The 24,830-nt window shown below is 36.8% G+C and overlaps 2 protein-coding genes across 2 annotated transcripts in view; one reads left to right on the top strand and one right to left on the bottom strand.

Annotated features, from left to right (window-relative positions):
* NUDT6 (nudix hydrolase 6) overlaps nt 1-19,942 on the top strand; it is a 42,691-nt gene extending 22,749 nt beyond the window's left edge. Inside the window, exons 4-5 of the mRNA XM_065877889.1 lie at nt 15,110-15,164; nt 19,267-19,942. Coding sequence (XP_065733961.1) covers nt 15,110-15,164; nt 19,267-19,664 — 453 coding nt within the window. The 3' untranslated portion in view covers nt 19,665-19,942. The remainder of the gene's footprint in view (nt 1-15,109; nt 15,165-19,266) is intronic.
* A 193-nt stretch (nt 19,943-20,135) lies between these two features.
* The window catches only part of FGF2 (fibroblast growth factor 2), a 55,900-nt gene continuing 51,205 nt past the window's right edge, over nt 20,136-24,830 (bottom strand). The window contains exon 3 of the mRNA XM_065877146.1: nt 20,136-20,321. Within this exon, the coding sequence (XP_065733218.1) occupies nt 20,136-20,321 (186 nt within the window). The remainder of the gene's footprint in view (nt 20,322-24,830) is intronic.

The raw sequence follows: 24,830 nt of genomic DNA, 5'->3' as shown, positions 1-24,830 counted from the left end.
GTTAGTTGTTTTGGGTTTGTTTTTGTAGGTTTTTTTTCTTCCCTTTTTTGTTCTCTTGTGATTTGATGACTATCTTTTCTGTTGTGTTTGGATTGCTTTTTCTTTTTTGTGTGTGTGTGTATCTATTGCAGATTTTCGGTTTGCAGTTCCCATGAGGTTTTGATGTAGCAGGCCATATATATATGAGATTGTTTTAAGTTGCTGGTCTCTTAATTTCCAAACCATTTCCAATATCCTCCATTTGTACTCTGCTTTGCTCACAATTTCTGGTTTTCCTATCATATTTGTGTGTAGATGATTTCCAACCTTAACTGTATGTTTGCCTTTACCAGTGAGCTTTCTCATTCATAATTTTCTAGCTCCTAGTTGTGACCTTTTCTGCCTAGAGAAGTTCCTTTACCATTTATTGTAAAGCTAGTTTGGTGGTGCTGAATTCTCTTAGCTTTTGCTTGTCCATAAAGGTTTTGATTTCTCCATCGAATCTGAACGAGAGCCTTACTGGATACATTATTTTTTGTTCTAGGTTTTTCCCTTTCATCTCTTTAAATATCGTGCCACTTCCTTCTTGCCTGAATAGTTACTGCTGAAAACTCAGCTGTTAACCTTATTGGGGATCCCCTTGTATTTTATTTGATGCTTTCCTCCTTCACAGCTCCCTCCCTGGGGCTCAGGTCCCATTGGATTCCTTTCTCTCTCTTTTTTTTCCTTTATTGTTTTGTCTTAACTCAGTTATGTGGAAGTTTTCTTCCCATTCTGCCAGCATTCACTAGATGTTCTGTGTGAATCATTCCACTTGTCTTTGTGTTTTTGATGTATTTGTGGGAGGAGGTAAACCTCTAATAGTTTTGTGTGGAGTCTTTAGGGTTTCCTATATGGAGTATCATGTCATCTGCGTATAAATACAATTTTGCCTCTTCCCTTCTGGTTTGGATACTTTTTATTTCTTGTCTCATTGCTGTGGCTAGGACTGCCAATACTATGTTGAATAGAAATGGTGAGAGTGGGCATCCTTATCTTGTTCCAGAATTTAGTGGGATGGCTTTCAGCTTTTCACCACTGAGTATTATGTTGCCTGTGGATTTGTCTTAAATGGCTTTTATTACAGAGATATTTTCCCTCTATACCCACTTTGTTGAGAGTTTTTATCATGAATGGATGTTGAATGTTGTGGAATGCTTTTTCTGCATCTGTTGAGATGACCATGTGGTTTTTGTCTTTCCTTTTGTTAATGTGGTGTGTCACGTTGATTGATTTGCATATGTTGAACCATTCTTGCAACCCTGGAATTAATTCAACTTGATCTTGGTTTTTGATCTTTGTATGTATTGTTGGATTTGGTTTTCTAGTATTTTGTTGATGATTTTTGCATCTGTGTTCATCAAAGATGTTGGCCTGTAATTTTCTTTTTTTGTAGTGTCTTTGTCTGGTTTTGGTATTACGGTGATGGTCGCTTCATAGAATGAATTTGGGAGTGTTCCCTCCTCCTCAGTCTTTTGGAATAGTTTGAGGAGGATAGGTATAAGTTCTTCTTTCTATGTTTGGTAGAATCCCCCAGTGAAGCTGTCCAGTCCTGGGTTATTGTTTGCAGTTTTTTTAATTACAGATTCTGTTTCACATCTAGAGGTTGGTCTGTTCAAGTTACCTATTTCTTCTTGACTCAGTTTTGGCAGGCTGTATGTTTCTAAAAATTTGTCCATTTCTTCTAGGTTGTTCAGTTTGTTGGCATATAACTGTTCATAGGATTCTCTTAGGATTTTTTTTTCTTATTTGTGGTGGTATCAGTTGTTATTTCTTCTCTTTCATTTCTTAATTTGTTTATTTGGGTTCTCTCTCTTTTTTTTCTTGATGAACCTGCCTAGAGGTTTGTCAATTTTGTTTTATCTTTTCAAAAATGCAGCTCTTGCCTTTATTGATCTTTTCTCTTGTTTATTTGGATCTCTCTTCTATTTCCTCTCTGATCTTTATTATTTCTTTCCTTCTGCTGACTTTGCTGACTTTGGATTTTGTGCATTCTTCTTTTTCTAAAATTCTTTCAGTTGGTAGGTTAGGTTGTTTATTTGAGATTTTTCCTGTTTCTTGAAGAAGTCCCGTATCGCTATGAACTTCCCTTATAGAACTGCTTTTGCTGCATCCTATGGATTTTGTAAGGTTGTGTTTTTATTTTCATCTGTCTCAGGGTATTTTCTGATTTCCTCTTTGATTTCATTGTTGACCCATTGGTTTTTTAGTAGCATATTGTTTAGTCTCCATGTGTTCATTCTTTTCCCAGTTTTCTTTCTGTGGTTAATATCTAGTTTCATGTAGTCAGAAAAGATGCTTGGGGTAAATTCTATCCTCTTAAATTTGTTGAGGCTTGTTTTGTGTCCTAGTATGTGTTTTATCCTAGAGAATGTTCCATGTGCACTTGAGAAGAATGTTTATTTTGGTTTTTTTGGATGTAGTGTCCTGTAAACATCAATTAAGTCCAACTGGTCTATTGTGTCATTTAGGACCTCTGTTGCTTTATTGATTTTCTGTCTGTAATATTTGTCTATTGATATCAGTGGGGTGTTAAAGTCTCCTACCGTTATTGTATTTCTGTCAGTTTCTCCCTTTATGTCTGTTATGTATTTGTTTTATATATTTAAGTGCTCTTATATTGAGTGCATATGTTACAGTGTAATATCAGGTTTTTTGTATTGATCCCTTTCATCCTTACAAAGTGTCCATCTTTGTCTTTCTTTGTAGACTTTTTTAAAAAGTTTGTTTTGTCCGATACGAGTATTGCTACCCCTGCTTTCTGGTTTCCATTTGCATGAAATATCTTTTTCCATCCCCTCACTTTCAACCTGTGTGTGTATTTCACCCTAAAGTGAGTCTCTTGTCCACAGCATATTATAGGTTTTTTTTTTTTTTTTAAATCCAGTCTGTCACTCTGTGTCTTCTGATCAGAGCATTTAGTCCATTGACACATAAAGTAATTATTGATAGGTATGTACTTGTTGCCATTTAAAACCTTGTTTTCCAGTTGTTTTTGTAGCTCTTTTTGGCTCATTTCTTCTTTTTGTTTTTCCTTTTGTGATTGATGGTTTTCTTTTTTAGTTTGCTTGAGTTTCTTTCTTTTTAGTTTCTTTGAATCTATTGTATGTTTTTGATTTGTGGCTACTCTGGTTTACAAGTATGTTGACCCATAACTGTATCTGCTTTAAATTGATAGTCATGCAAGTTCAAACACGTTCTAAAAGATTTACATTTTTATACTCCCCTCCCCCACTTTTTGTGATTTTGATACCCTGTTTTGCATCTTCATGCTTACCCTTTTACTGTTTGTTCTAGTTATAATCACTTCTACAATTTTTTAATTGTTTTTTAAATCTGTGTGCTTGCTTATTTAATTTTCAATCCTTTCATATATTTGCCTATCCTCTTGTTTTTCTTTTTCTATAGGTTCTTGCTTCTTTTCTATTTAGAGAAGACCTTTCAGTATTTCTTTTAGGATAGGTTTAGTATTGCTGAATTCCTTTAGTTTTTGCTTGTCTGAGAAATTCTTTCTCTCCTAAATGATAATCTTGCTGGGTAGAGTATCCTAGGTTGCAGGTTTTTCCCTTTCAGGTCTTTGAATATATCATGTCACTCCCTTCTGGCCTGCAGAGTTTCTGCAGAGAAATCAGCTGATAGCCTTATGGGATTCCCTTGTAACTGACTCTTTGTTTTGCTCCTGCTGCCTTTAGAATCCTCACTTTAACTTTTGCCATTTTAATTATGATATGTCTTTGTGTGTGTTCATGTTGTTTGGGACCCTCTGTGTTTCCTGTACCTGGATATATGTTTCCTTCTTAAGGTTTGGAAAGTTTTCAGCCATAATTTCTTCAAATACATTTTTGATACCCTTTTTTCTCTTTTCTCCTTCTGTGCATAGGTTGGCACACTTTACATATCCCATAGATCTCGTATGTTGCTTTCAGTTTTTTTCATTTGTCTTTCTGTCTGCTGTTCTGATTGGGTGATTGCCATTATTCTGTCTCCTAGATTACTTATTCCTTCTGTGTCATTTAGTCTGCTATTCATTGCTTCTAGATAGGTTTTTATCTCAGTAATTGAATTGTCTGTTTGGTTCATTTTTAGTTTATAGTTCCTTGTTACAGTGATCTGAATTTTATTAATAGTCTTTTTTATTTTATTAATAAATAATAAACTTTTATTATTTTATTAATGATCTTAGTAAATTTCATTTTATTAATAATCTGAATTTTATTAATAATCTTTTTTTAACTTTATTTTTGGCTGCATTGGGTCTTTGTTGCTGCATGTGGGCTTTCTCTATTTGTGGTGAGCGGGGCCTACTCTTCGTTGCAGCATGTGGACTTCTCATTGTGGTGGCTTCTCTTTTGCAGAGCATGGGCTCTAGGCACATGGGCTTCAGCAGTTGTATCACGCAGGCTCAGTAGTTGTGGCACGTGGGCTTAGTTGCTCCACAGCATGTGGGATCTTCCCAGACAAGGGATCAAACCCATTTCCCTTGCATTAGCAGGCAGATTCTTAACCACTGTGCCGCCAGGGAAGTCCCGATAATCTTTCTTAAATAAGCATTTTTATTACCTCATTTTTGGACTCAGAGTCTAATAGACTGGTGAGGTCTGTTTCATTATTTGTTCTTTCAGGAGATTTCTCTTGTTCTTTTTATTGGGAGTAGTTCCTCTGTTTTTAAACTTTCTCTGTCTCCGTGCATTTAGGAGAAACAATTATCTACTTTGATCTTGAAGGGGTGTTTCCCTGTGTAGACTGTGTGAGTCTGTTATTTTTAGTGCAAGGGCTTGTTTTGGTATAGATGCCAGCCACTTCTTTCTTCAGAGTGTGCTGGCTGTTACCCCATTGATAGGGGTTGTAATAGGTGTTGTGGTGTGCAGAACCTGTGCTAGATGAGGAGCAGGGCCTCCTCTTTGCTCCATGGCTGTCACCACCCTGTTGGGGGCAGTGTCTGCTCCCCAGTTGTTGAAGAAGCCCTAATGGTTGGGTGCAGTTAGGTTCAATTGCCCTTGAGTGTGTGCTCTGCCCCAAAGGAGGTGACCGCAGAAGCATATAACGCCTGTGTAGTCACAGTGAACCTGTGCACCTGTAGTTGCCCACGGTTTCGCCCAGAAGCAGCCCATGGTCTCGTCCCTTTCTCTGTTGTGTTCATCCCAGACCCAGTGCTAGGCTGTGGTGTGGAGTAGACTGGGGCTGGAGGCTGTGACTGCAGGAATTGAGGTTGCTGTGTTGCACCTGGGACCTGGGCAGCCTCTGTGGTAGACCTCTTCCAGGACCTGCCAGCCCCACATCCAGCTCCACCCTGCAGTGCGAAGTGGGTGGAGCTGGAGCCAGAGCACTCCCACGGGACACGTACCACTGCATACTCCTGCCCAGGGCCTGTCTGCTCAAGACGCAGCATCCAGCCACTCTACTTTTTTATGGCACCACCTATGCATGCGCTGACCAAGTCTGCTGCAGCCGACCTGCCCCTGCTGTCCACACACCTACCACAGGCTCCGAGGTTCTCCCCAGACCACGCCTCAGACCCTTCAAGTTGTCTCTGTGCAGCTATATCGAGTCCTCTCCCAGGGACTTGGAGATTTGGCAGTTAGCCACTGCGCGTAATTGTGGCACGGCCCGGTGCAGCACTGACAGTGTCTGCTCAGTTTGATCCACCACCCGCATGTGTGCACTGACAGTGGTCTCTGCAGTTTGGCCCTGATCCACCTCAGGCGGCCCAGTCTGTACGCGCAGCTAGATTGAGTCTCTGCCCTTATCTCACACCAGGCTGAGGTGTGGAGTAAGCGGGACCCAGGCATTCACCCCTGCGGATTGGGAAGTGTGGCAAGGCGGCACCCGCCAGTGCTGGTCTCTTTTTGCCCTGATTGTTAGCAAGCCAGCATGCACACACTCCTCACAAGCAGAGTCTAGGCTTCTCCAGCCCCTCTGTCTGACTCAGCAGATTTCCCAGCAGGCAATGGGGCTCCCCGGGCCAAGCGTCTGCCTGTATGGACCGTCTCTCCTTTACAGATGGGAATGGTAAAATATTTGGTTTGAGAGCTAGATTGGGAACAGAATTAAAGAGCCTCATACACCCAAATAAGAACTATAGGCAACTAGAAGTAACAGAAGTTTTTAAGAGAAGTACCATGCTTAGAGGTCAGATGCTTTCATGCTCAGGAGTATAAGTGACGAGAATAATTACTTTGATACTTTCTGAGACTTCAGTAAATATTGGTGGATAGAGTCATACATTTTTCTCCTCATATATGTTTTTAAATTTTAAACTAATACTCATAATTATAGCTGAAAGCAGTATCAATCATTTCTCAAAAATGCTATCTGAAAACACTCTCATGGTATTAAGTAACGTTAAAGTTTTAGTTAAGGCAGGATCTCTGACTCAAACTAAACTTTATCTTCAACAGATTTTTATTGGGTACCTAAAGTAGTATTGTGCCTAGCCATCAGTAAGTTTTATATTTGAATTGGAGTACATATATATGTATGTATGTATATGTATATTTGATGGTAATGAGCGGAGAGTAAGTAGGAAGCAAGACTGAATGGTAAAAATAGGGCCTAGTTATGAGGGGGCCTGAGAGCCAGGAAGAGGAGTTTAGATTTGACATAGAAACAATTCAGATTTTGTTTACTGAAAGATTTTGATTGAGGTGACAGTGATGAAGATGATATATGGACAGCTATACTCTGTTTATTTATCACTATACTATGTTATTTACCCTTTTACCATAGGGTAAATTGCTAGATCTAGAAATTGGAGATAGGGTGAAAGGCACGCAGAGAGGCTATTTACCCAAAATTATGCAGATAACGTGGTAGTAAAACCAATCTAATTTTAGAGTCTGTAATCTTAAAAAAGATTAGCCCAAACCTAAGTAAACTCATTTCATGTGAGAGTGATAAGCCCTGATTCTCTCCACATCCAATTCCAAGCATCAAGTAAGGATTTCAAAGACATACAGCTATTTCCCTACATGCCTTGAAATTATGAGGAACACCAGATGGTCATGGTCCTTAACTTACCCTACTCTAACCTACAAAAGAACAGTTCCCGTAGTCATTATTTTACTATTTTATCATTCAGGTCTTAACTACCCTTAGGCCAAAGGAGGTTGTATTAATATTTAGTACCCAAGGTCTGAGAAAACTTACTTAGGATTTTGTTCAATTAAATTGGGTTAGACTGAAAGTGGATATTATAACTCTGCAGTATGGCAGAGAGATGATATGCCCAAACATTATTGGCAGATACCATATATATATGGTATACAAGTATATACAAGTAACATAAATTGGTTAATTTCTTTTGCTAAGTTGGAAAAATAATCTATACCTTCGTATATAAAAGTTACTTCTAAAGAGATATTATAAAAGGTTTTACTGTCTTTTAAGTGTATGCCTTTAACTGTCCTTTCTTGCATTTAAAGAAGCAACAGTATCACCAAAATTTAATTTTTTCTACGCTCAGGTGACATAAGAAGTTGTACAAACAAAATTGGATCAGGAGACCTGGGTTCTAAGATTTGGCCCTGCCATTAGCTAGCTGTACAACTCTGGGCAAATCTGTGAGCCCCTGGGAACCTAAGTTGCCCCATTTATGAAATTAAGGAGTTAGATTCGATGATCACAAATGAAATATCCCAATACTATAATTCTCCCTATACACTTATGCACATGTAAGATAAGATACCAGATATAACCTGGTTTAAACCACTCTGGTATTTTGGAAAGAAAAGGGTAAACTTTTAAGATTTTAAAAGAGCACGCTGTGTTGTAAGTGACTTTATCAAATAAAATTTCATTAAGGACTTTGACAGAGACTGAAAGACAGCCAGAGTAATATGATTGCTCCATTCTGAGCAGTTTTTCAGGACTGGTGGATCAACCAACTAAGAATCTATTTATGTAATTACTCATTTATTAAAACATGGAAATTCATAGAGAATAAACCTAGGTCTAACTAATAATATTAAAAATTGGCTTGCAGTCTGAAAAAAAGAAAAGAAGGAGCTTCCCTGGCAATTATGGCTAACCTGTCTTACTCCAAACCTAGACAGCGTGATGTTATGGGGATGGTTTTTTTTTTTTCCCTTATAAAACCTTCCAAGACAAATGATTTAACAGCTTTAGTTTGCAGAAATCAAACTTCCAGAGCAATCTGTGTTGCAGCAATTGAAAAGGAAAGAATTGAATTGAGCTTTATTTTTAAAACAGGGCAATAGTCAAAACTATGTATACTAAATTTGCCTAAACTCCACTGTAAATGACTAAAAACTTTTATGATTCTCAGTTAATCATGATTGCATTCAGTGCCTCTCTAGTTTTGCTCATCTTAGTTTCAAAGAAATAATTGCTAGTGTTTTCTGGAATGTTTGTTAGTATTTTCCAAGGTAGTCAGGAAACAAAGGAAAGGGAGACCCAAGACTTAATGACTAAACAAAAACTCCAAGAGACCTATCCACAGTGGCATTGTTTTAGCCATTCTTCATCCTGTAACATGGGCTTATAAAGATGTGAGTGGAGAGTTTTCAATCCTCCACCTTAAGTTTCCTTTGGGGGTCAGTTGCCTTTAGGGTCAATTGAAGGTCATACCCTTAAGCTGGGGGGACTTTTGAGTAATTAACCCTAGATAGGTTCCTAAATGGTTTATTTGATGTCTCTTGGAACCAACAGCCATATCTCAAGAGGATTAAAAACCCAAGTAAAGTGTAGCACCAGCTCTGCTATGGCTTCTAGCCTACTAAAAATTCATAACCAAACATTTGCTAACACTCGACCATTCTCCAAGTCACTTGTTCTCCTATTATAGTACGCATTCGTGATCCTAATTGATGAGGTTTTCAGGCTAAACAAAATTATTTTAATTCCATCGTTTTGCTATTTAATAGAAATAAAATCAGATAAATAATGATAATTGTGATGACAAAATACTTCTGCATAAATTTTCTTATTTAATAATGGTATTCGTTATTATCTCCGTTTTTCAAAAAAACTTTAGAGAGGTTGCAGTAACTTTTTCAACATTACACAACTGGTAATTGGCAGAGTCAGAATTTAAGCCTAGAGAGGAATCTTTTCACTAAACTAAAGCAGATGAAAACATAAATGGAATTAAAACTTGGATTTTTTTGAGGGAGTCAGTAGTTTTATGGCAATGCCTATCATACTTTGCATAGGATACAAAAGACTTCACTTGAATGGGGTTTGTTTTTTAGGGAGGTAGTTTTTCGCTTTTTTTAATACATAGTACAGATGCCACTGTATTGTTTAGGTTGACAGTTCCATTCAGTTCAGTTGCCAACGATGATACTTAAACAGTACATATTTGGCCTAAAGAAAAAAAAAGAGGTTAGAACAAAAGTGTGTGAAGAAAAATTATTATGGAGAAAAGGGACATGATTAAGTGAAGGATATAAAGAGTAATTTTAGAAGTTATGGCAGCTTCTAATAAAGTTTGTGTATGCAGTTTCTCACCAGGTGCTGAAGGTTAGTTTCCTTCCTCGCTGGAAGCTCCCCAGAAAGGATTTATGGCAGCTTTGTCCTCAGAAAGCTTTACCTTTAATCAGATAAAGGGAATCTCAGAAAAGGCTTCTTTCTGCATCTTGCTGTATCTCATATGTCTTCAGTTTAAGGTAATCTTTATACTATTCTGGTAGGTTGTGCATCCCTTCATTTGGGACTGCACATAGCTAATCAAATCTCTAATAAGAAATGCTGTTCAGCTGCTGATGTCTCTGGACTCAGAGGGCCTGGGACCCAGCATCAGCTGGCCAGTGTCTCTGGGGAGGGGACACAATGAAGCTCATGTTGGAAATGCTAGGAAACTGCAAAGTGGATTTGGCTGTTGCTATGGGAAGGAACTGCTGCTGCCAGAATGAAGCAGCATGCCGAGGCAATACAGGAACCGCAAGCACGTGGGAAGCCCACAGGAAGCAGACAGGAGGAGCTGCTCCCTTCTTCCTCCTCCAGCCTTGCAGTCTGTTGGTGGAGCCTAACAGGGAGTCAGTTGGCAAGACCAAAACTGCTTAGCAGAGTCCCAGCTCCAGCATCACTAGGCAGAGCACGGAGGCTGAATTTGAAGCTGAGGGACAATCATAGTATCAACTTCTTAGAAACCACACATTCTCACACCCCTGCCCCACCCCCAGGCCTGATGAATCAAACTCTGGGGATGCCGCTCAACAATTTGTGTGTTAACAAGCCCTCCAGGTGTTTTAGGTGCACGGTCAAGTTTGAGAACCTCCAAACTAGAACACTGGGCATCCAGATTCTTCATTTGCTGATTTTCAGTCTTGCCAGTGATTGGTTCTTTAAGAGAAAGTACTGCTGCTCAGAACCTAATCATGATCCCCACCGTGCTTCTAGGCAGCTGGGATTGGCAGAAGCTAGAAACAAATTCAAATTATATAAGACTTTGGTTTCTTTGTGAATTAAATAGAAGTGATACTCTTACTTAGGGTTTTGATTTAAGTTATGAACAGAGATCTATCTAACAGAGCAATAAAATATAAAAACAGTATTAATGTATAGCTCAATGTAATAAAAAGTATAAAGTGAGACTAAATCATATTTAATTTCTGTAATTATTTTGGTGTTAGGTGGAATTGAAGCATAAATGATAGCTATTAGCTGTAAATAACTAATTAGCGTTATTTTCAGACATCTGAGCCATTTTTTCTCCTTTCTTTGCATGAGCAAATGCACACTCAGACTCAAAGCTGAAATACTTAAAACATGTCCTTTCTCCTTTCCTACCCATATAGTCCCTTCCTTTGTCCCTGCCCCATGATTTTGAGGAACAAAAGACCTAACAGTGGCTTGACCTTGTAAACCAGGTGCTAAAGAGCTGAGTTAATGGTAGGGACCTATTCATTCATTTGCCAAACATTACTGAGTTCCTGTACATAACTATGTTGTAGGCTCTGTTTTAAGCTCTAAGTAAGCATTAGTGAACAAAACAAAGTTTCTACATCTGGAGCTTATATTCAAATAGGTAAGATACAAATAATAAGTGAATGAATAAATAATATATAAAGTGATGGTGAATGTTATTAAGAAAAATACAGTAGTATAAGGAGAAAGAGAATGACTAGCCTTGCCATATTGTGCATTAATTTTCTGTATGCCCTAAACCTAGGACTCAGTAAATTTTTATTGAATGAATGAACAAACTTATTAAGACATCTCTGGTAGCATCCGTCACATAACAGTGATAATACTGTAGTTAATTGGATTTATCTAAACACAGTGGCTCTGAATTCTGAAGAGTGAGAGTAGTAGCATTAAAGACCAGAACAGTGAAAAGAAAAGATAATGAGATCTCAGGCATCTGACCAAGTTTGAGTTAGGGAAGAATGATAAAGTCAAATAATATAAGAACCAAAAGGAAGAGGCTAGCAAGTCTGTACCCTTGTTCTAGGTTCTTGAGATTAGACAATTTCTATTTGAAAGAAATTAATAGTCTTTGGGGGGTTCTGTTTACACAAATTCCTAGTTAGGATTTCAGCAGCCACACCCAGGGAAGATCCTGAAGCGAATCATCTGCTTAGGAAAACAGAAGATGTCTGTGGGGTTGGAAAAATAGTGAGAAAAAGGATCAGAAAATGAGTCACTCCTATTTACCCATTCTAGAAACGCTAAAATAAACTTGAGTTTATCTTCAGGATAGGTTGCATAAGAAACAGTGGTATTAAACTTGAAATTGCCTTAACAGAAAATATCTTACACTCTGTTAGTATGAAGAATGCATTAAAAAAATAATACCCTTTGTTGATACCCAAAATGCTTACTATTGGGGCTAGCAGTTCCTAACACCGAGGAAGGAAAGAGGTTCCAGTGATTGATGGGACCACTGTACATCATTTACACACTCTTCTGTTTTACACTCACACCTACAAACACACACGTGCACACACACACACACACAAGATTTATAATTGGCAAACGTATAGGAAAAATTTATCATCACATTCACCATTCTACAATATGCTGGAAATACTCTGAATATGCTTTAAAATCACACATTTTGGGGCTTCCCTGGTGGCGCGGTGGTTGAGAGTCTGCCTGCCGATGCAGGGGAAACGGGTTCGTGCCCTGGTCCGGGAAGATCCCACATGCCGCGGAGCGGCTGGGCCCGTGAGCCATGGCCGCTGAGCCTGCGCGTCGGAGCCTGTGCTCTGCAACGGGAGAGGCCACAACAGAGAGAGGCCCGCGTACCACAAAAAAAAAAAAAAAATCACACATCTTTATAATTTAAAAGGATAACTGCCTTTTGTAGTATGTAAAAATCAGATCAGATATGCTTCAGGAACTAGATGACCTGACTAACTCAAAGCAGGGAGGGGTCATATATGTGAATGTTGGGTAGGACCCAACAAGCAAAGAGGCAAGAGAATGTCTGAGTAGAGTATTTCTTTTAGAAGAGAGTGGAAAGTTCCTTTTTTAAGATTAGGGAGAAAAGGATCTTGCAATTTTACACTTGAAGCATAGAGATGTTTTGTCTTTTATTAGAAGGGAGAACAAGGATGAAAACAGAAACTATGGGTTACTGTTCATATTCAAAACCCAACCTTACCCCTTCCTCAGTAATTTTTCCCCTATGAAACAATATACTGGAAGTGTTAGAGTAATAGTAAATCACTAGTAGAGTAATAGCAAATCACTAGTGGAGTAACAGTAAATCACTAGCAGAGTAGTAGTAAATCATTAGCAGAGAAATAAATCTCATGCCAATCAAACGATTCTTGATAGGGAACTCACAGGCAAGAGGTAGATACAAAGACGTTTGATACCAAACTAGGTTTTAGTTCAAATTCACAAACCCTGGAGGAATGTAAGACTAGGATACAGATTCTCGTTGGGTTTATATAGAATGTTCCAATGAGGTCTGAAGATCAAAAGATAAATGAAAAAGCAGCAAATAGTGGTAAAGAATTAGTATGAAAATAGCAAACCAACTTTTTAAATTTCTTAAAAGATGATTAGAATCAGATTGCCTGGATTTTAACTGTGAGTTTTGCTACACACTGTGCCACTCCAGGTAAATTATTTAACCTATTTGTCCTCAGTTTCATCACTTCTAAAATGGGAACAATAAGCAGTAAGGATTCACTGTATAGCACAGGGAACTGAATTCAATATCTTATAATAACCTATAATGGAGAATAATCTGAAAAACATATGTATAACTGAATCACTTTGCTGTACACTTTTACACTTTGCTGTAACACAATATTGTAAATCAACTATACTTCAATAAAAAAAGAAATGGAAAAAAATAAAAATGGGAACAGTAATAGTTTCTTGTGGGGTTACTATAAAGTTTAAATGTGTATAATTGTTAAAGCATTTAGCATAGTATCTGGAACATGGTGGACATTCAATATACATTACCTAGTAATATTTATTATTATTACTTATTATATTGCTAAACCCAGCTAGTGGGAGTATTTTTTAACGTTAAAAAAAAAAGTGAGAAGACCTACTTGTCCCTCCACTGATCTATCATATCTACAATATTAACCAGGTTTTTCAAACTTAGGCCTCTCAACCTACCACTTAGAACTAAATGTAAGCTCAAGCTTTTGGGGAGGAGGAGGAAGCTGTTTTAAAATAAGCTCTTTAAACCTAATTGATGCCAGAAAATATCGCAAACTAATCACCAGCATAAAAATAATCTTTCCATACCTAAGGTTTATGAAATAATCAAAGTCAAATGTGTGTGAGCTGTTTTCAATCCTTATAGCTAGCATTTTCCCCTTCTAATAAGTTCCTATCTCCAAATTTAATCAAAAGTTTCCAATTATTTATAATCAGGTCTAGGTAAAGATTTTTAAAAGTTGATTTTGTTTTGGAGAATTGTTTGCCCTATTATAACATCTTTTGTTAGAAATAATTTATGGTGGTGAAGTTTAATATACTAGCAGACAAAAGACTGCATAGTTTTTGTAGAAACATTGCTTCTGGAACAATTTCAAAATGGAACCCCAAAGACAGTACATGTAATGTTGAGATATTCTTAGAGATATATTTCTACATTTAAAAAGTAAAACATAATATGCTTTATAAATTAATCTCAAGTCTGAGCCAGACACAGAAGGGTGGTAAGCCTCAATTCTGTACCCACATAATCAAGTCTGTGGAAACTCTGGGAACCATGCCACTGGGCTCCAACCTAGCATAGTTGGGAAATGACACATTCTTTAAGAAGCTCTTGCGCAGGAAATGAGTGGGTCACAAAGCACACCAGTAAAGGTCCATAAACTTGTTTTATGAATGAAGAGTATGAGGGGTACTGGCTCCAAGCTGCAGTACCTTTATGAGGATGTCATAATTTCTCATTCTTCAGCTTTTATCATGGTGATGGATTGATACAACAGAATCCTAACAGGAAAAAGTTATCGTGTCAGCCATAAGAATATTGTCCCATGTCACTGCAGAATTATTTAAAATAAATTTTCCACATTTATCCCCATTCCTAGATCAGATCTTCCCACCTGTCCCTCCCCATCAAAAAAAGAAATGATATACAAAAAGCCACAAACTTAAACTAATCAATTTTATTCACACTTCCCATGAAAAGCAGTTACATTTGTACATAAAATCATTAACACAGAGAATAAGAGAAATCTTAAGATGAACATATCTGATTAGACACAATACAGAAAGTAAATGTGAAAATTGAAAGTAGCATACTTTAGTGATTAAATTTATACTGTATTTTCTACTTATTTATAGCAGCATCAGTAAGATTCCTCTATTTTTTAATAAACTAGCAGCAAAATTTTTTTAACTACACAAATTCAGTAGATGTTCCCCCCCCACTGTTTCACTTATACAGAATTTATCACATTAACCAAACAAAACCACTTCTAGTTCCTGAAGAAAAAGGTGGGAAAAGGTTTCACAAGTCACCAGTTATCCCTAAAAAGAAGGGAGGCGTGAGGAAGGAAGCTGAAAAAAATTTGCATATAATTAACCAAAAAATAAATTCTCAACCACCTTGACCAATTATGAGTAAATTTTGTGGCATTCGTGTGTTTGTGTATGTTTGTGAATAAAAGGTATGTTAACTTTATTTTCTGATTTTATACTGCAGTTGAAAAATATGTGGAAGTTTCCAGGAGGCCTGTCAGAGCCTGGAGAAGATATTGGTGTGTATATTACATATCTTTAATTGACTTGAAAATGTTGAGGAAATTCATATGTTTACTTTCTTGCTGTAGAGCTGAGAATAAGATTTTAACTTTTCTAATTGGTTTAGGCTAAGTCAGAAAATTTCAGTGAAGTTACTTCAGGGATGATATAAAATTAGCAGCAAAACTTCCAATATTACAACTTATTTCATTGTTATAAATAATACCATTAGGAGCATAACACCTGTTTTTCTGCTTAGGACTGCTTCTAGATTAATTTGCTTGAAAATGAGAAGCTTTGGATGTACATCAGTCAAGTTTAGCATTAAGGGTTATTTTGAATATAACTAAAATTGTTGGAATTAAACTATGATAAAACAAATTCTTGAGCATTCTATCACACAAGGATCAAGAGTAACTTTTAAATGAATTGTGAAATAAGAATTATTTATAAAGTCAATTATAGAACAGTGGTGACATAATTCTTCTGTTTATGAAAATTTTATCTACTGTTTATTTTGGACAGAAAGCCAAAGCATAGTAAAATGTCTCAAATGAGAAAGTCTGAAATGAAAGATAACTTCCTAAAACAATTTACTGAGCTCATTATGTCAGGATTTTACAGGAAGGAAAGAATAGAAACTGAGTTTTCCTACCTATTCCTTAAACCATTGGGTCAAGTGCAGTCCCTATCATAATAAATCAACTCATTTCATATCAGTATTATTTGTCTATGACTTTTTCCTCAATATGTATGTCCCCTAGTCTCTTTAGCCATCATTTATATGAAGGCAATGTCCTAAATTATTTTTAAGTATTTTAAATATATATATACTTGAAACGATTTTTTTTAATGTTCCACAAATTTAAAATGCCGTATACATAGTATAGAATCAACTCCTAATATCCTATAAGTAAATTCACTACATTCAGATATATCCATAGCAAATTTTGTTTTTTAGGTACTTACTGACCTTTTGCTTAGAGTTTGCTAGGCCTTCTGTTGAAATAAAAAGGATTTTGTAGTGGTGCAAGTGTTGAAAGAGAAGGGCATTTATTCTAGAGCTCCTGATTATCTCACACTATCCTTATGTGATATGACATCATGTGAACTAGTTAAGTTTATGTTTTACATCCTCATCCAGTTGATACTGGGCAAACAGCAGTCTACAGGAGAAGGTCTGTGTAGCTTCCTCTTCTGAGTCTTGCCTTCTCAAATGAATTGACTTTTCTCATTTGAATTTTTATGGATAGTCTGAGTTTCAGATATATTTAAATGGAGAAACACATTTCCAAGCCAAATGTGTATAATTGTAGGTTTGAGTGTACTCCAGAACACTTCAAGTCCATATTATTAGGAATTCACTACTTTTTTGTGTGTGTTTGTGGTTGTCACAACAACCCACCTATTCAGAGATCGTATATACACCTCACCATGTGGAAGTAAGAAAAAAGCAGCAATTGGCATTCACCACACTACCTAGGAGTAGTATAAATTGAAGCTTTGCCTCAGAACTGATAAAACCCTGAAAGCAGTTAGAAATGATAACTGACAGTAGAGATCTGGAAGACTATGTATAGAGGGCATTTCTATTTTGTAACAGTACAATAATAGATTATTCTTAATGATGAAGCCAGATCATCCAGGAATTATTTAAATTATTTTCTTTAAGCTCTGTTTTTAGGAAAGTATGTAATATACTTTAGGTATACTGCCATCACAAATGTGCAAACATTCATATTGGCTCTTAAGCAGTAAACAGTAGTTAACTGAGAAGCACATTTGTTTGGAATCATTCATTCTTTGATACTACTAGGTAAATGAAGCACTACTGTCCGTAGTGCTTAAAAAAAAAAGGAAAATCATTAAGGGGGCGTATACAAAATAGAATGCAATCCTTAGGTTTTCATATAATATAATACTCTAAGAGTACAATACATGTACAAGGTTAAAAATGGAGACGCTGCCTTCCTGAAAAAAAATCTCATTACCACTGACAGGAAGAGCATCCCTGCATAGCCAAAGGTCTTTAAAGCAGGGGGGTCTGATCAGAATTCATCAGTGTACCAGAGTCAGAGGGAAACAAACACCAGAAAAACCCATATTCTGCACAGTTTTTCCTTTTATTTCAATCTAATCCTATTAAATATTAGAAAATAGAAATAACAAATATAAATTCCATTTCATTATTGTCCTTTAACTTAACAAAACACTGACGTTTTTAAACATATCTTTCAACCAGCAAAAATAAAAACAAAACCCTCTTGGTTTTTCCTATGTTCTTCAAACCTATAAAACAGTTATTTCAATTTAGCTTACAGTACATTAAAATAATAAAGGTACAGGAGAATAAAGCACTTTAGATAGAAAAATCTTTAAATTCATGGTAAAATCTTTGGAGAAGAGATTTCAATCTTAAGATGGAAGGGGTTCTTCTAGATACAAAAGCGCTTATTTGCCCATTCAGCTTTTAGTCTAGTCAATATCATGGATTCAAATTAAACGGATCAAACTACCCAGGCAGCACCAATTTTGAATCAACTGCTGTGGTGACTGCTGAGCAGGGCAGATTTCGCTCACCAGCCCTGTCCTGTGCTTCCATAACACATCAACAGGCCAGACTCAAGAACTAAATGCCAAACTCTTGATTAGTGTTGCTAAAAGCTAAACAAGACCCCCATGGTCATCTTTCAAAGTGTTTAAAGAATAAAAATAGACATTTAAACAATTTTTAAGTCAGATCAGCAAATGACATGTAAAATTTAAGACTACTGCCACAATCTTTAACAAATTTAATAACAAACATGTATACTACTAAAAATTAGCTTTCTTATTAAGGCAAGTTTTCCTTAACATATAAATTCTTCTTTTATGTTTTCAGTTTAAAAATATAATTTCTAACCATGTTTGACCTAAGGCAAATCTCAATTATAAGGGAAATCCACATATAATTCAAGTATGGCAGACAAACGTCTTATATATTAAACACTTTTCCTGTGCATATTTCCAGAGCTGTTTATCAGAAAAAACATTTGAGACATTTTTTTTTCTTTCAACGACTTGCTCTTCCTTGCCTATTCCTCACTAGTAGGACTACTAAGAAGACAAATATAATTGACAATTTGACAAACAAGAAAATGGAGGCATTAAAGGGTAGTTGAACAAAAATTTGTACCTGTGGCAATTGTGAAGCTTCCCAGCAAATAGGCAAGGAAGGCAGCTTTTTTAGGGGCTTCTTATAAAACACTTTGGGAGACAATGACAGAGCATTATAAAATTAGAGAAATCCCATGTAGGAGTTTCATCTGGATATTTAGAAAAAGCAGCCACAAAAATAAGTTATTGGCAATAAAAATCCTGTCCCAGAAATTTGCATATTATTGAAAAATCAACCTTATAAAATGTGAAAACCCTAGTTGTATTATAAAATTCTGTAAATTGCAAGTTTTTTGAAAACTTCTGATGAAATGACTGCATTTTGCTGTTGGAGGAATGAATCCAAGTTCTTTGAAATGCAGGAAACAAAGAAAATGCCAAAAATTAACCATGGTGGGATTCCACTCACAGCTCTATGACTTCAGAGGCTTGACAGTCCCAGCAGAGACCAGGGGAGAGTTGAATCATTTCATAGTTCAGTACCTTCTGTAGCTCTCCAGACTTTTATAAAGAAGAGTGGATCACTTTTTCTCAATTCTGATGTTTATAAATTTAGGCAGTTTTGATGGGTAATCAGGAACAGGATAATAATGAAAAAATACGTAGGAATATTAACTGCAGCTTTGCAACCTATGTTTTCACCTCTGGGGAAATAAAGCAGGAAGCATTTTTTAAAATGTGACTCCCAAAATATATATATATATATATATATAAGTGGGTAAGCCTGCAAGTAGCAGCCAAAGAAATATTCAGTATTTCAAAAGCTTCTTAGATAAACATTGGTAAGAAAATACTTCGGTACTTCAGGATGTCCAGTAAGGCAAAGAGTTTACATTGAAAACTTTATTTTCTTAGGGTAAAGTTGTACTTTTTGAGCATTTAGAAAATGCTTCTTGAAAATCTTTGATGATTAAATTCCTAAGAATGTGATCCTTATTGATTTGTACATTTTCTTCTATGTAGGAGATACAGCAGTTCGAGAAGTTTTTGAAGAGACTGGTATAAAGTCAGAATTCAGGTCCCTCCTGAGTATTCGGCAACAGCACACCCATCCTGGAGCTTTTGGAAAGTCAGATATGTATATTATCTGCCGCCTAAAGCCATATTCATTCACCATAAATTTTTGCCAGCGTGAATGCTTAAGGTGTGAGTGGATGGATCTCAGCGACCTAGTCAAGACTGAAAATACAACTCCGATCACCAGCAGAGTTGCTAGGCTGCTGCTGTATGGATACAGAGAAGGGTTTGACAAGATTGATCTGACCATGGAAGAACTTCCAGCAGTTTACACAGGCTTGTTCTATAAAGTCTATCACAAGGAACTGCCAGACAGTTATAAAACTATGACAGGCATGGATTAGATTTATATTTACATGGTTTTAAAATGTTTAAGTAAATTGTACCTGTAGATTAATGTGTGCCGTATTATAAGAAGTAGTGGACATTTGGGTTAACTAAATATCTGACTTAAATTTTCTAATGTCTATGATTTCCGTGAAGAAAACTTGTTTGTACGTATGCACATTTTAAAAGCCTCTTCTCAAATGAAGCAAATGTATGAAAAAGATTGTAGCTGTAAGTAAGCTTCACTGGATAAAGGCAAATTCTATATAAAAAGTGGAAGTCTATGCATTTTCCAAGAATTTTTGTTGTTGTTGTTTTACTAAGGCAATGGTTAAATATTTTACTGTTAGATAAAAGGTTATCTGACCAGTTACGTAAACTGAGCAGATAGCTGTATACATTTTTCTTTTCCTTTCATCAACAAATTTCTAAAATATACCTCTTCTTGCATGAGGTATATGAAATGAGATCAGATGCTGCCATTAAGATCAGCTCTTAGCAGACATTGGAAGAAAAAGTATAGCTTTCTGCCCAGGTCCTGTTTTGGGGCCAAGTTTATACTGCCCAGTTCGCTTCAGTGCCACATACCAACTGGAGTATTTCCTTGACCGGTAAGTATTGTAGTTATTAGATTCCAGTCGTTCAAAAAAGAAACACTCGTCTGTAACACATTTCTGAAAAACAAAGGAAAAATTAGTAGTTGTTGTCATACTTTTCATGTTAAATATTTAATGACAGTACACAGTGCTTTGGGTTCAGCAGGACGATCAAAGTAGTGAGACTCAACAGGCCAAAATCTGACACAATCTGAGTCTGCAGAAAGACACAGGACAGGAACACAGCATATCAGCAGGACAGTTTCAAGCACATTTCTTCGGAGGAGCAGTCCAAGGACCATTCTCCAGCCCCACGATGGACAGGTCAGGTGCTAGGCAGTAGGAGCACACAGGTGGTGTAGGAACCACACTGGCTCAGACTTGAAACATCCCATGAACATAGATTTCAGTGGTCTCCAAAAAGACATACATCCAGTAACAAGAAAGACCTAAAAGTGATTAATAGCTCCTGTAAGTCGGCTTCTAGAGATAAGAATTTTACTGGATATTTACTTGGCTTTAATGTTTTGACTACTGTTAACTGAACTTTTAAAAACTGAAATGCAAACTTATCTAGTTTGCTCATGTTTTTTTTTTTTTGTAACTTACTAAGAAAGGAACTTAAGTGCAAATAAATCACAGGTAGCCTTACAAAGAAGCATACATTGCACAAGGACCCAGCTATATGATACCCAGGACTGTCTCATGATTTTCAAAGAGATTCAAATGCAATAACAGTGGCATGGATACTCTGTAGCCAATACTTGCTACCTTTGGTGAAATTATTGTGCTTCCTTTGTTAACTGACGTTAACCTGTTTTACTTTATCTTGTCACTTTTTAGTGCCACCAATAAAAATCTTCCTCTTTCTCTATTCCAGGTTTAAGGTCTGGAGTTGAAAAGTAAAGAGTGAAAGGAAAAGTCATGTAATCATAAAGATAACATGAAAGGTCAGCATTGAGATTCATGGGCTAATTTCCCAGAAACAGACCTAAACCACATCAGTCAGTTATCCTCAGGACGTTGATATGCTCATTTTTTGGTGTTCAGTCAGCCTACAGGGTGCCCCACCTTGCTAGTTAGCACTCCCTATAATGCTTGGCCAACTGGGATACATACCATGCCAGTAATATTTGCCTTCTCAGCCAGATGCTAGTATTTTAGAGAAAAGAAATAGTACCGGGGATTAAGTGGATAATATTGATACATTATGGAAACCACAAGTTTGTTTTTTTATTTTTTAAACAGAGGTTACTTGTACCTTTTTACACAGAGGGGAGAGAAGGAAATTGTGCATCTGTGCTGAACATTCGGACATGTAAGGTTACTAAACAGCTGATGTGCACTTGAAAACAAACTGCATTCTTTTAATGGGTAGTAGAGCCAAAATTCAGTCTCAATAAAAGCATGCATCTAACATCCCATTTTAAGCAATTTGCAGTTCTCTCCATCCTAAGTTTACAAATCATCTTCATTGGTTGTGATGTCAATAATCCTGTTAAAAACTGATGCAGTGTAATTTTTTTAACCTTTATAAACATATTCACAGAGCTTTTTTCCTATACTCAATGTTTAACTGCTCACCATTACAAACTTAAGAGAAAAGGAGATCTTCAGAGGACATCACAGAGGAAGTGGGTAAGTAGCTCCTAAAGGGCTTACAACAAATTGTACCTTGCCTTCAAGCCTTATTTTATATAGGCCCAGGAGCTGGGAAATCCCTTAATTCATGGTTATTGACTGCTCTCATGCATATCATTTTATATAAATACCACAACAATCCTCTGACATAATGTATCATATATACTCATTAACAAATGAGGAATCTAAAACTCAAGGCTCATAGATCAGGAGACTAGGATTGACATATATACACTACTGTGTATAAAACAGATAACTAATGAGAACTGACTGTCTAGCACAGGGAGCTCTGCTCAGTGCTCTGTGGTGACCTAAATGGGAAGGAAGTCCAGAAAAGAGGGGAGATATGTATACGTGTAGCTGATTCACTTTGCTGTACAGCAAAGACTAATGCAACATTGTAAAGCAACTATACTCCAAAAAAATAAATGATAACCCTTTGCCCATGTATCCATCTGACACCTTTTCATCAAATTACATTTTCCTTTATTTTCATTTTTTTTAATTTAAGAATAATCTTGGGATACAGAAAGCACACAGCTCAAATAATGCATTTATTCATTTAACGTAATTTTTTTCTTCTAGGCACTGGGATACATCAGTGAACAAAGATCCCTGCCTTTGTGCTGGTCAGATTCTCACTGGAGGAGACACAAAATAAGCAGTAAGCATAATTGAATAAATTGTACGCTAAAATACGATAAATCCTATGGGAAAAAGTAAAACTGAGAGGATAAGAGGGATGGGGGATGGTGTGGGTACAGATTAGGCTGCAGTATTAAATAGCACGGCCACAGTAGGCTCCACTGAGAAAGTGATATTTGAGCAAAAACCTGAAGGAGCTGGAGTTAACCCTCCAGATACCAGAGAACAGCATCCCAAGCAGACAGGGAAAAGCCAGTGTAAAATCCCTACAACAGGATCATGCCTAAAGTGTGTGAAGGGCAGCAAGGCCAGTGGAAATGAAGCAGAGGGTTTGAAGGGGAAAGGAAATGAAGTCAGAGAGGTAATGAGATAGGAGATTTATAGGCTACTGTAAGTATTTTGGCTTCTATCCTGAGAAACTGAAAAGCCATTGTAGACTTTTGAGCATGATCTGACATTTTTCCAGGATTACTCTGGCTGTCAAGATTACTCTGGGCCAAAGGCAGATGCAGACACAGATACACCCGTTAGAGGCTTGCTCAGTAACCTAGACAGAGAGGGAGACTCAGACCACGCTGGTAGCAGCAGAGAAGGTAAGAAGCTGTCTGCTTCTGGATGTATTCTGAAAGTAGAGTCAACACAGTTTCCTGACACATCAGATGTGCGGTGTAAGATACAGAGGAATCAAGGGTGGCACCGAAGTTTATGTTCTAGATGATGGACTTGCTGAGATGGGGAATGGACTTGCTGAGATGGGGAAAGCTGTGAGGGGGAACAGGTTTTATAGAGAAAGATTAGGAATTCAGTTTTGGATATGTTGAGTTTGAGATGAATATTAGATGTCCTAAAGGAGATAAAGAGTGTTTACTGAGCGCATACTCTGCAAGAGACAAATCACTTAACCTTCTTTCCCTCTTACTAATGCTAATAACCACAGAATTGGAACTTGAAAAGTACTAATTTATTTGGAATGCTGAGAAGTGTTTTAAGTTACAGTAATTCCAATAAGCCATATTCTCACTTCTAAAAGGTATGGAATCTAAAAACTGAATGTAGATGTACATGTATGAGAGTAATATAAATCTGTCATGCATCAGTGGTAGGCCACACCTCAAGACTTGCCTGAACATTATCCACATGAACTAGCTTAGCTTATGGTCCTATATAAGGGGCACAATAACCATTTGTTGATACTGATAACGGTGATGCTAATGATTTTAAAGATGGTGCTGGAAACTTGACCCCTCGTAGGGGCATCTGAATAGGAAAGAATCAAATAGAGTTTGAAAAAGCATAATCAACATTTTAAATATCAACATTTTAAATAGTTTCATTTGTATTTTGCCTATATATTTAATTTACTTTGAAATTTCAAAAAGAAAGTAAACTGATGTGAGATATTTATACATAATGAAAAACTGACCCTAGGAAATGGGAGGAACCATGTTTCTCACTATTGGAGTGGGTAGTTACAGACAAGCCAGCAGGGAAGGCTAATACTGTTGGATTAGGGTTGGATAACATCAGTATGTACTCATTTTTAAATATAGAAATATTTATGGTTAAATATAGATGGTTAAATGTAGAAATATTTATAGTTATGTATATATATATATATATCCAGGTTGGTATATGCCTATATTCCTTGCTCGGTCAGATAAGAGGGCCTGGAAGCAGACACACCTCGGTAGCAACAAGCACGCCCAGATCTTGGTTTCTGATGCCATTTTCCAGTAGAAGGAACCAAGCCTCCTTAGAGAAATGGCTCATTCTGGGCTGGAGTAGGGAATATACAAGATGAGACTGGAGCACTCTTAGAGGACATGAAAAGGAAGTGCTCAAAAAAACCCACATTGACTGGGGTATGTCAAAGAATACAGGAGCCAAATGAAAAAGCTCCCAAGAGCCAAAGCTGAAACAATGAACAACAAATACAGTTTTGGATTATAACCCAAAGTACAAAATAAATATCCATACATATATACTGATACACATGATTAACTAAATAAAAGAAGTTGTTTCTCATACAAAAGAATTCCAAATAATTTACGCAGATACTTCCTCCTCAAGGAGACGGAGCATAAACCTCCCCCGCCCCGACTCCCATCTCTTAAATGTAGGCTGTGTATAGTGACTTTCTTCCAAATACAGTATGGCAAGGGGAAAACAGCAGTAACTTTACAGTGGAGACAAACACTACCTCAGCCAGCTGACCAAGGTGTTAATATTATTAGTGATAAGCATGTTCCCTGAAACGATACAATGAAAATAGTACTTTACCTCTGTGATCCACCTCCCACA

Source organism: Phocoena phocoena, chromosome 5, assembly GCF_963924675.1.
Source record: "Phocoena phocoena chromosome 5, mPhoPho1.1, whole genome shotgun sequence".
NCBI classification, from domain to species: domain Eukaryota; kingdom Metazoa; phylum Chordata; class Mammalia; order Artiodactyla; family Phocoenidae; genus Phocoena; species Phocoena phocoena.
The sequence above is the reverse complement of the archived record's forward strand: the minus strand, read 5'-3'. Positions and strand labels throughout refer to the sequence as shown.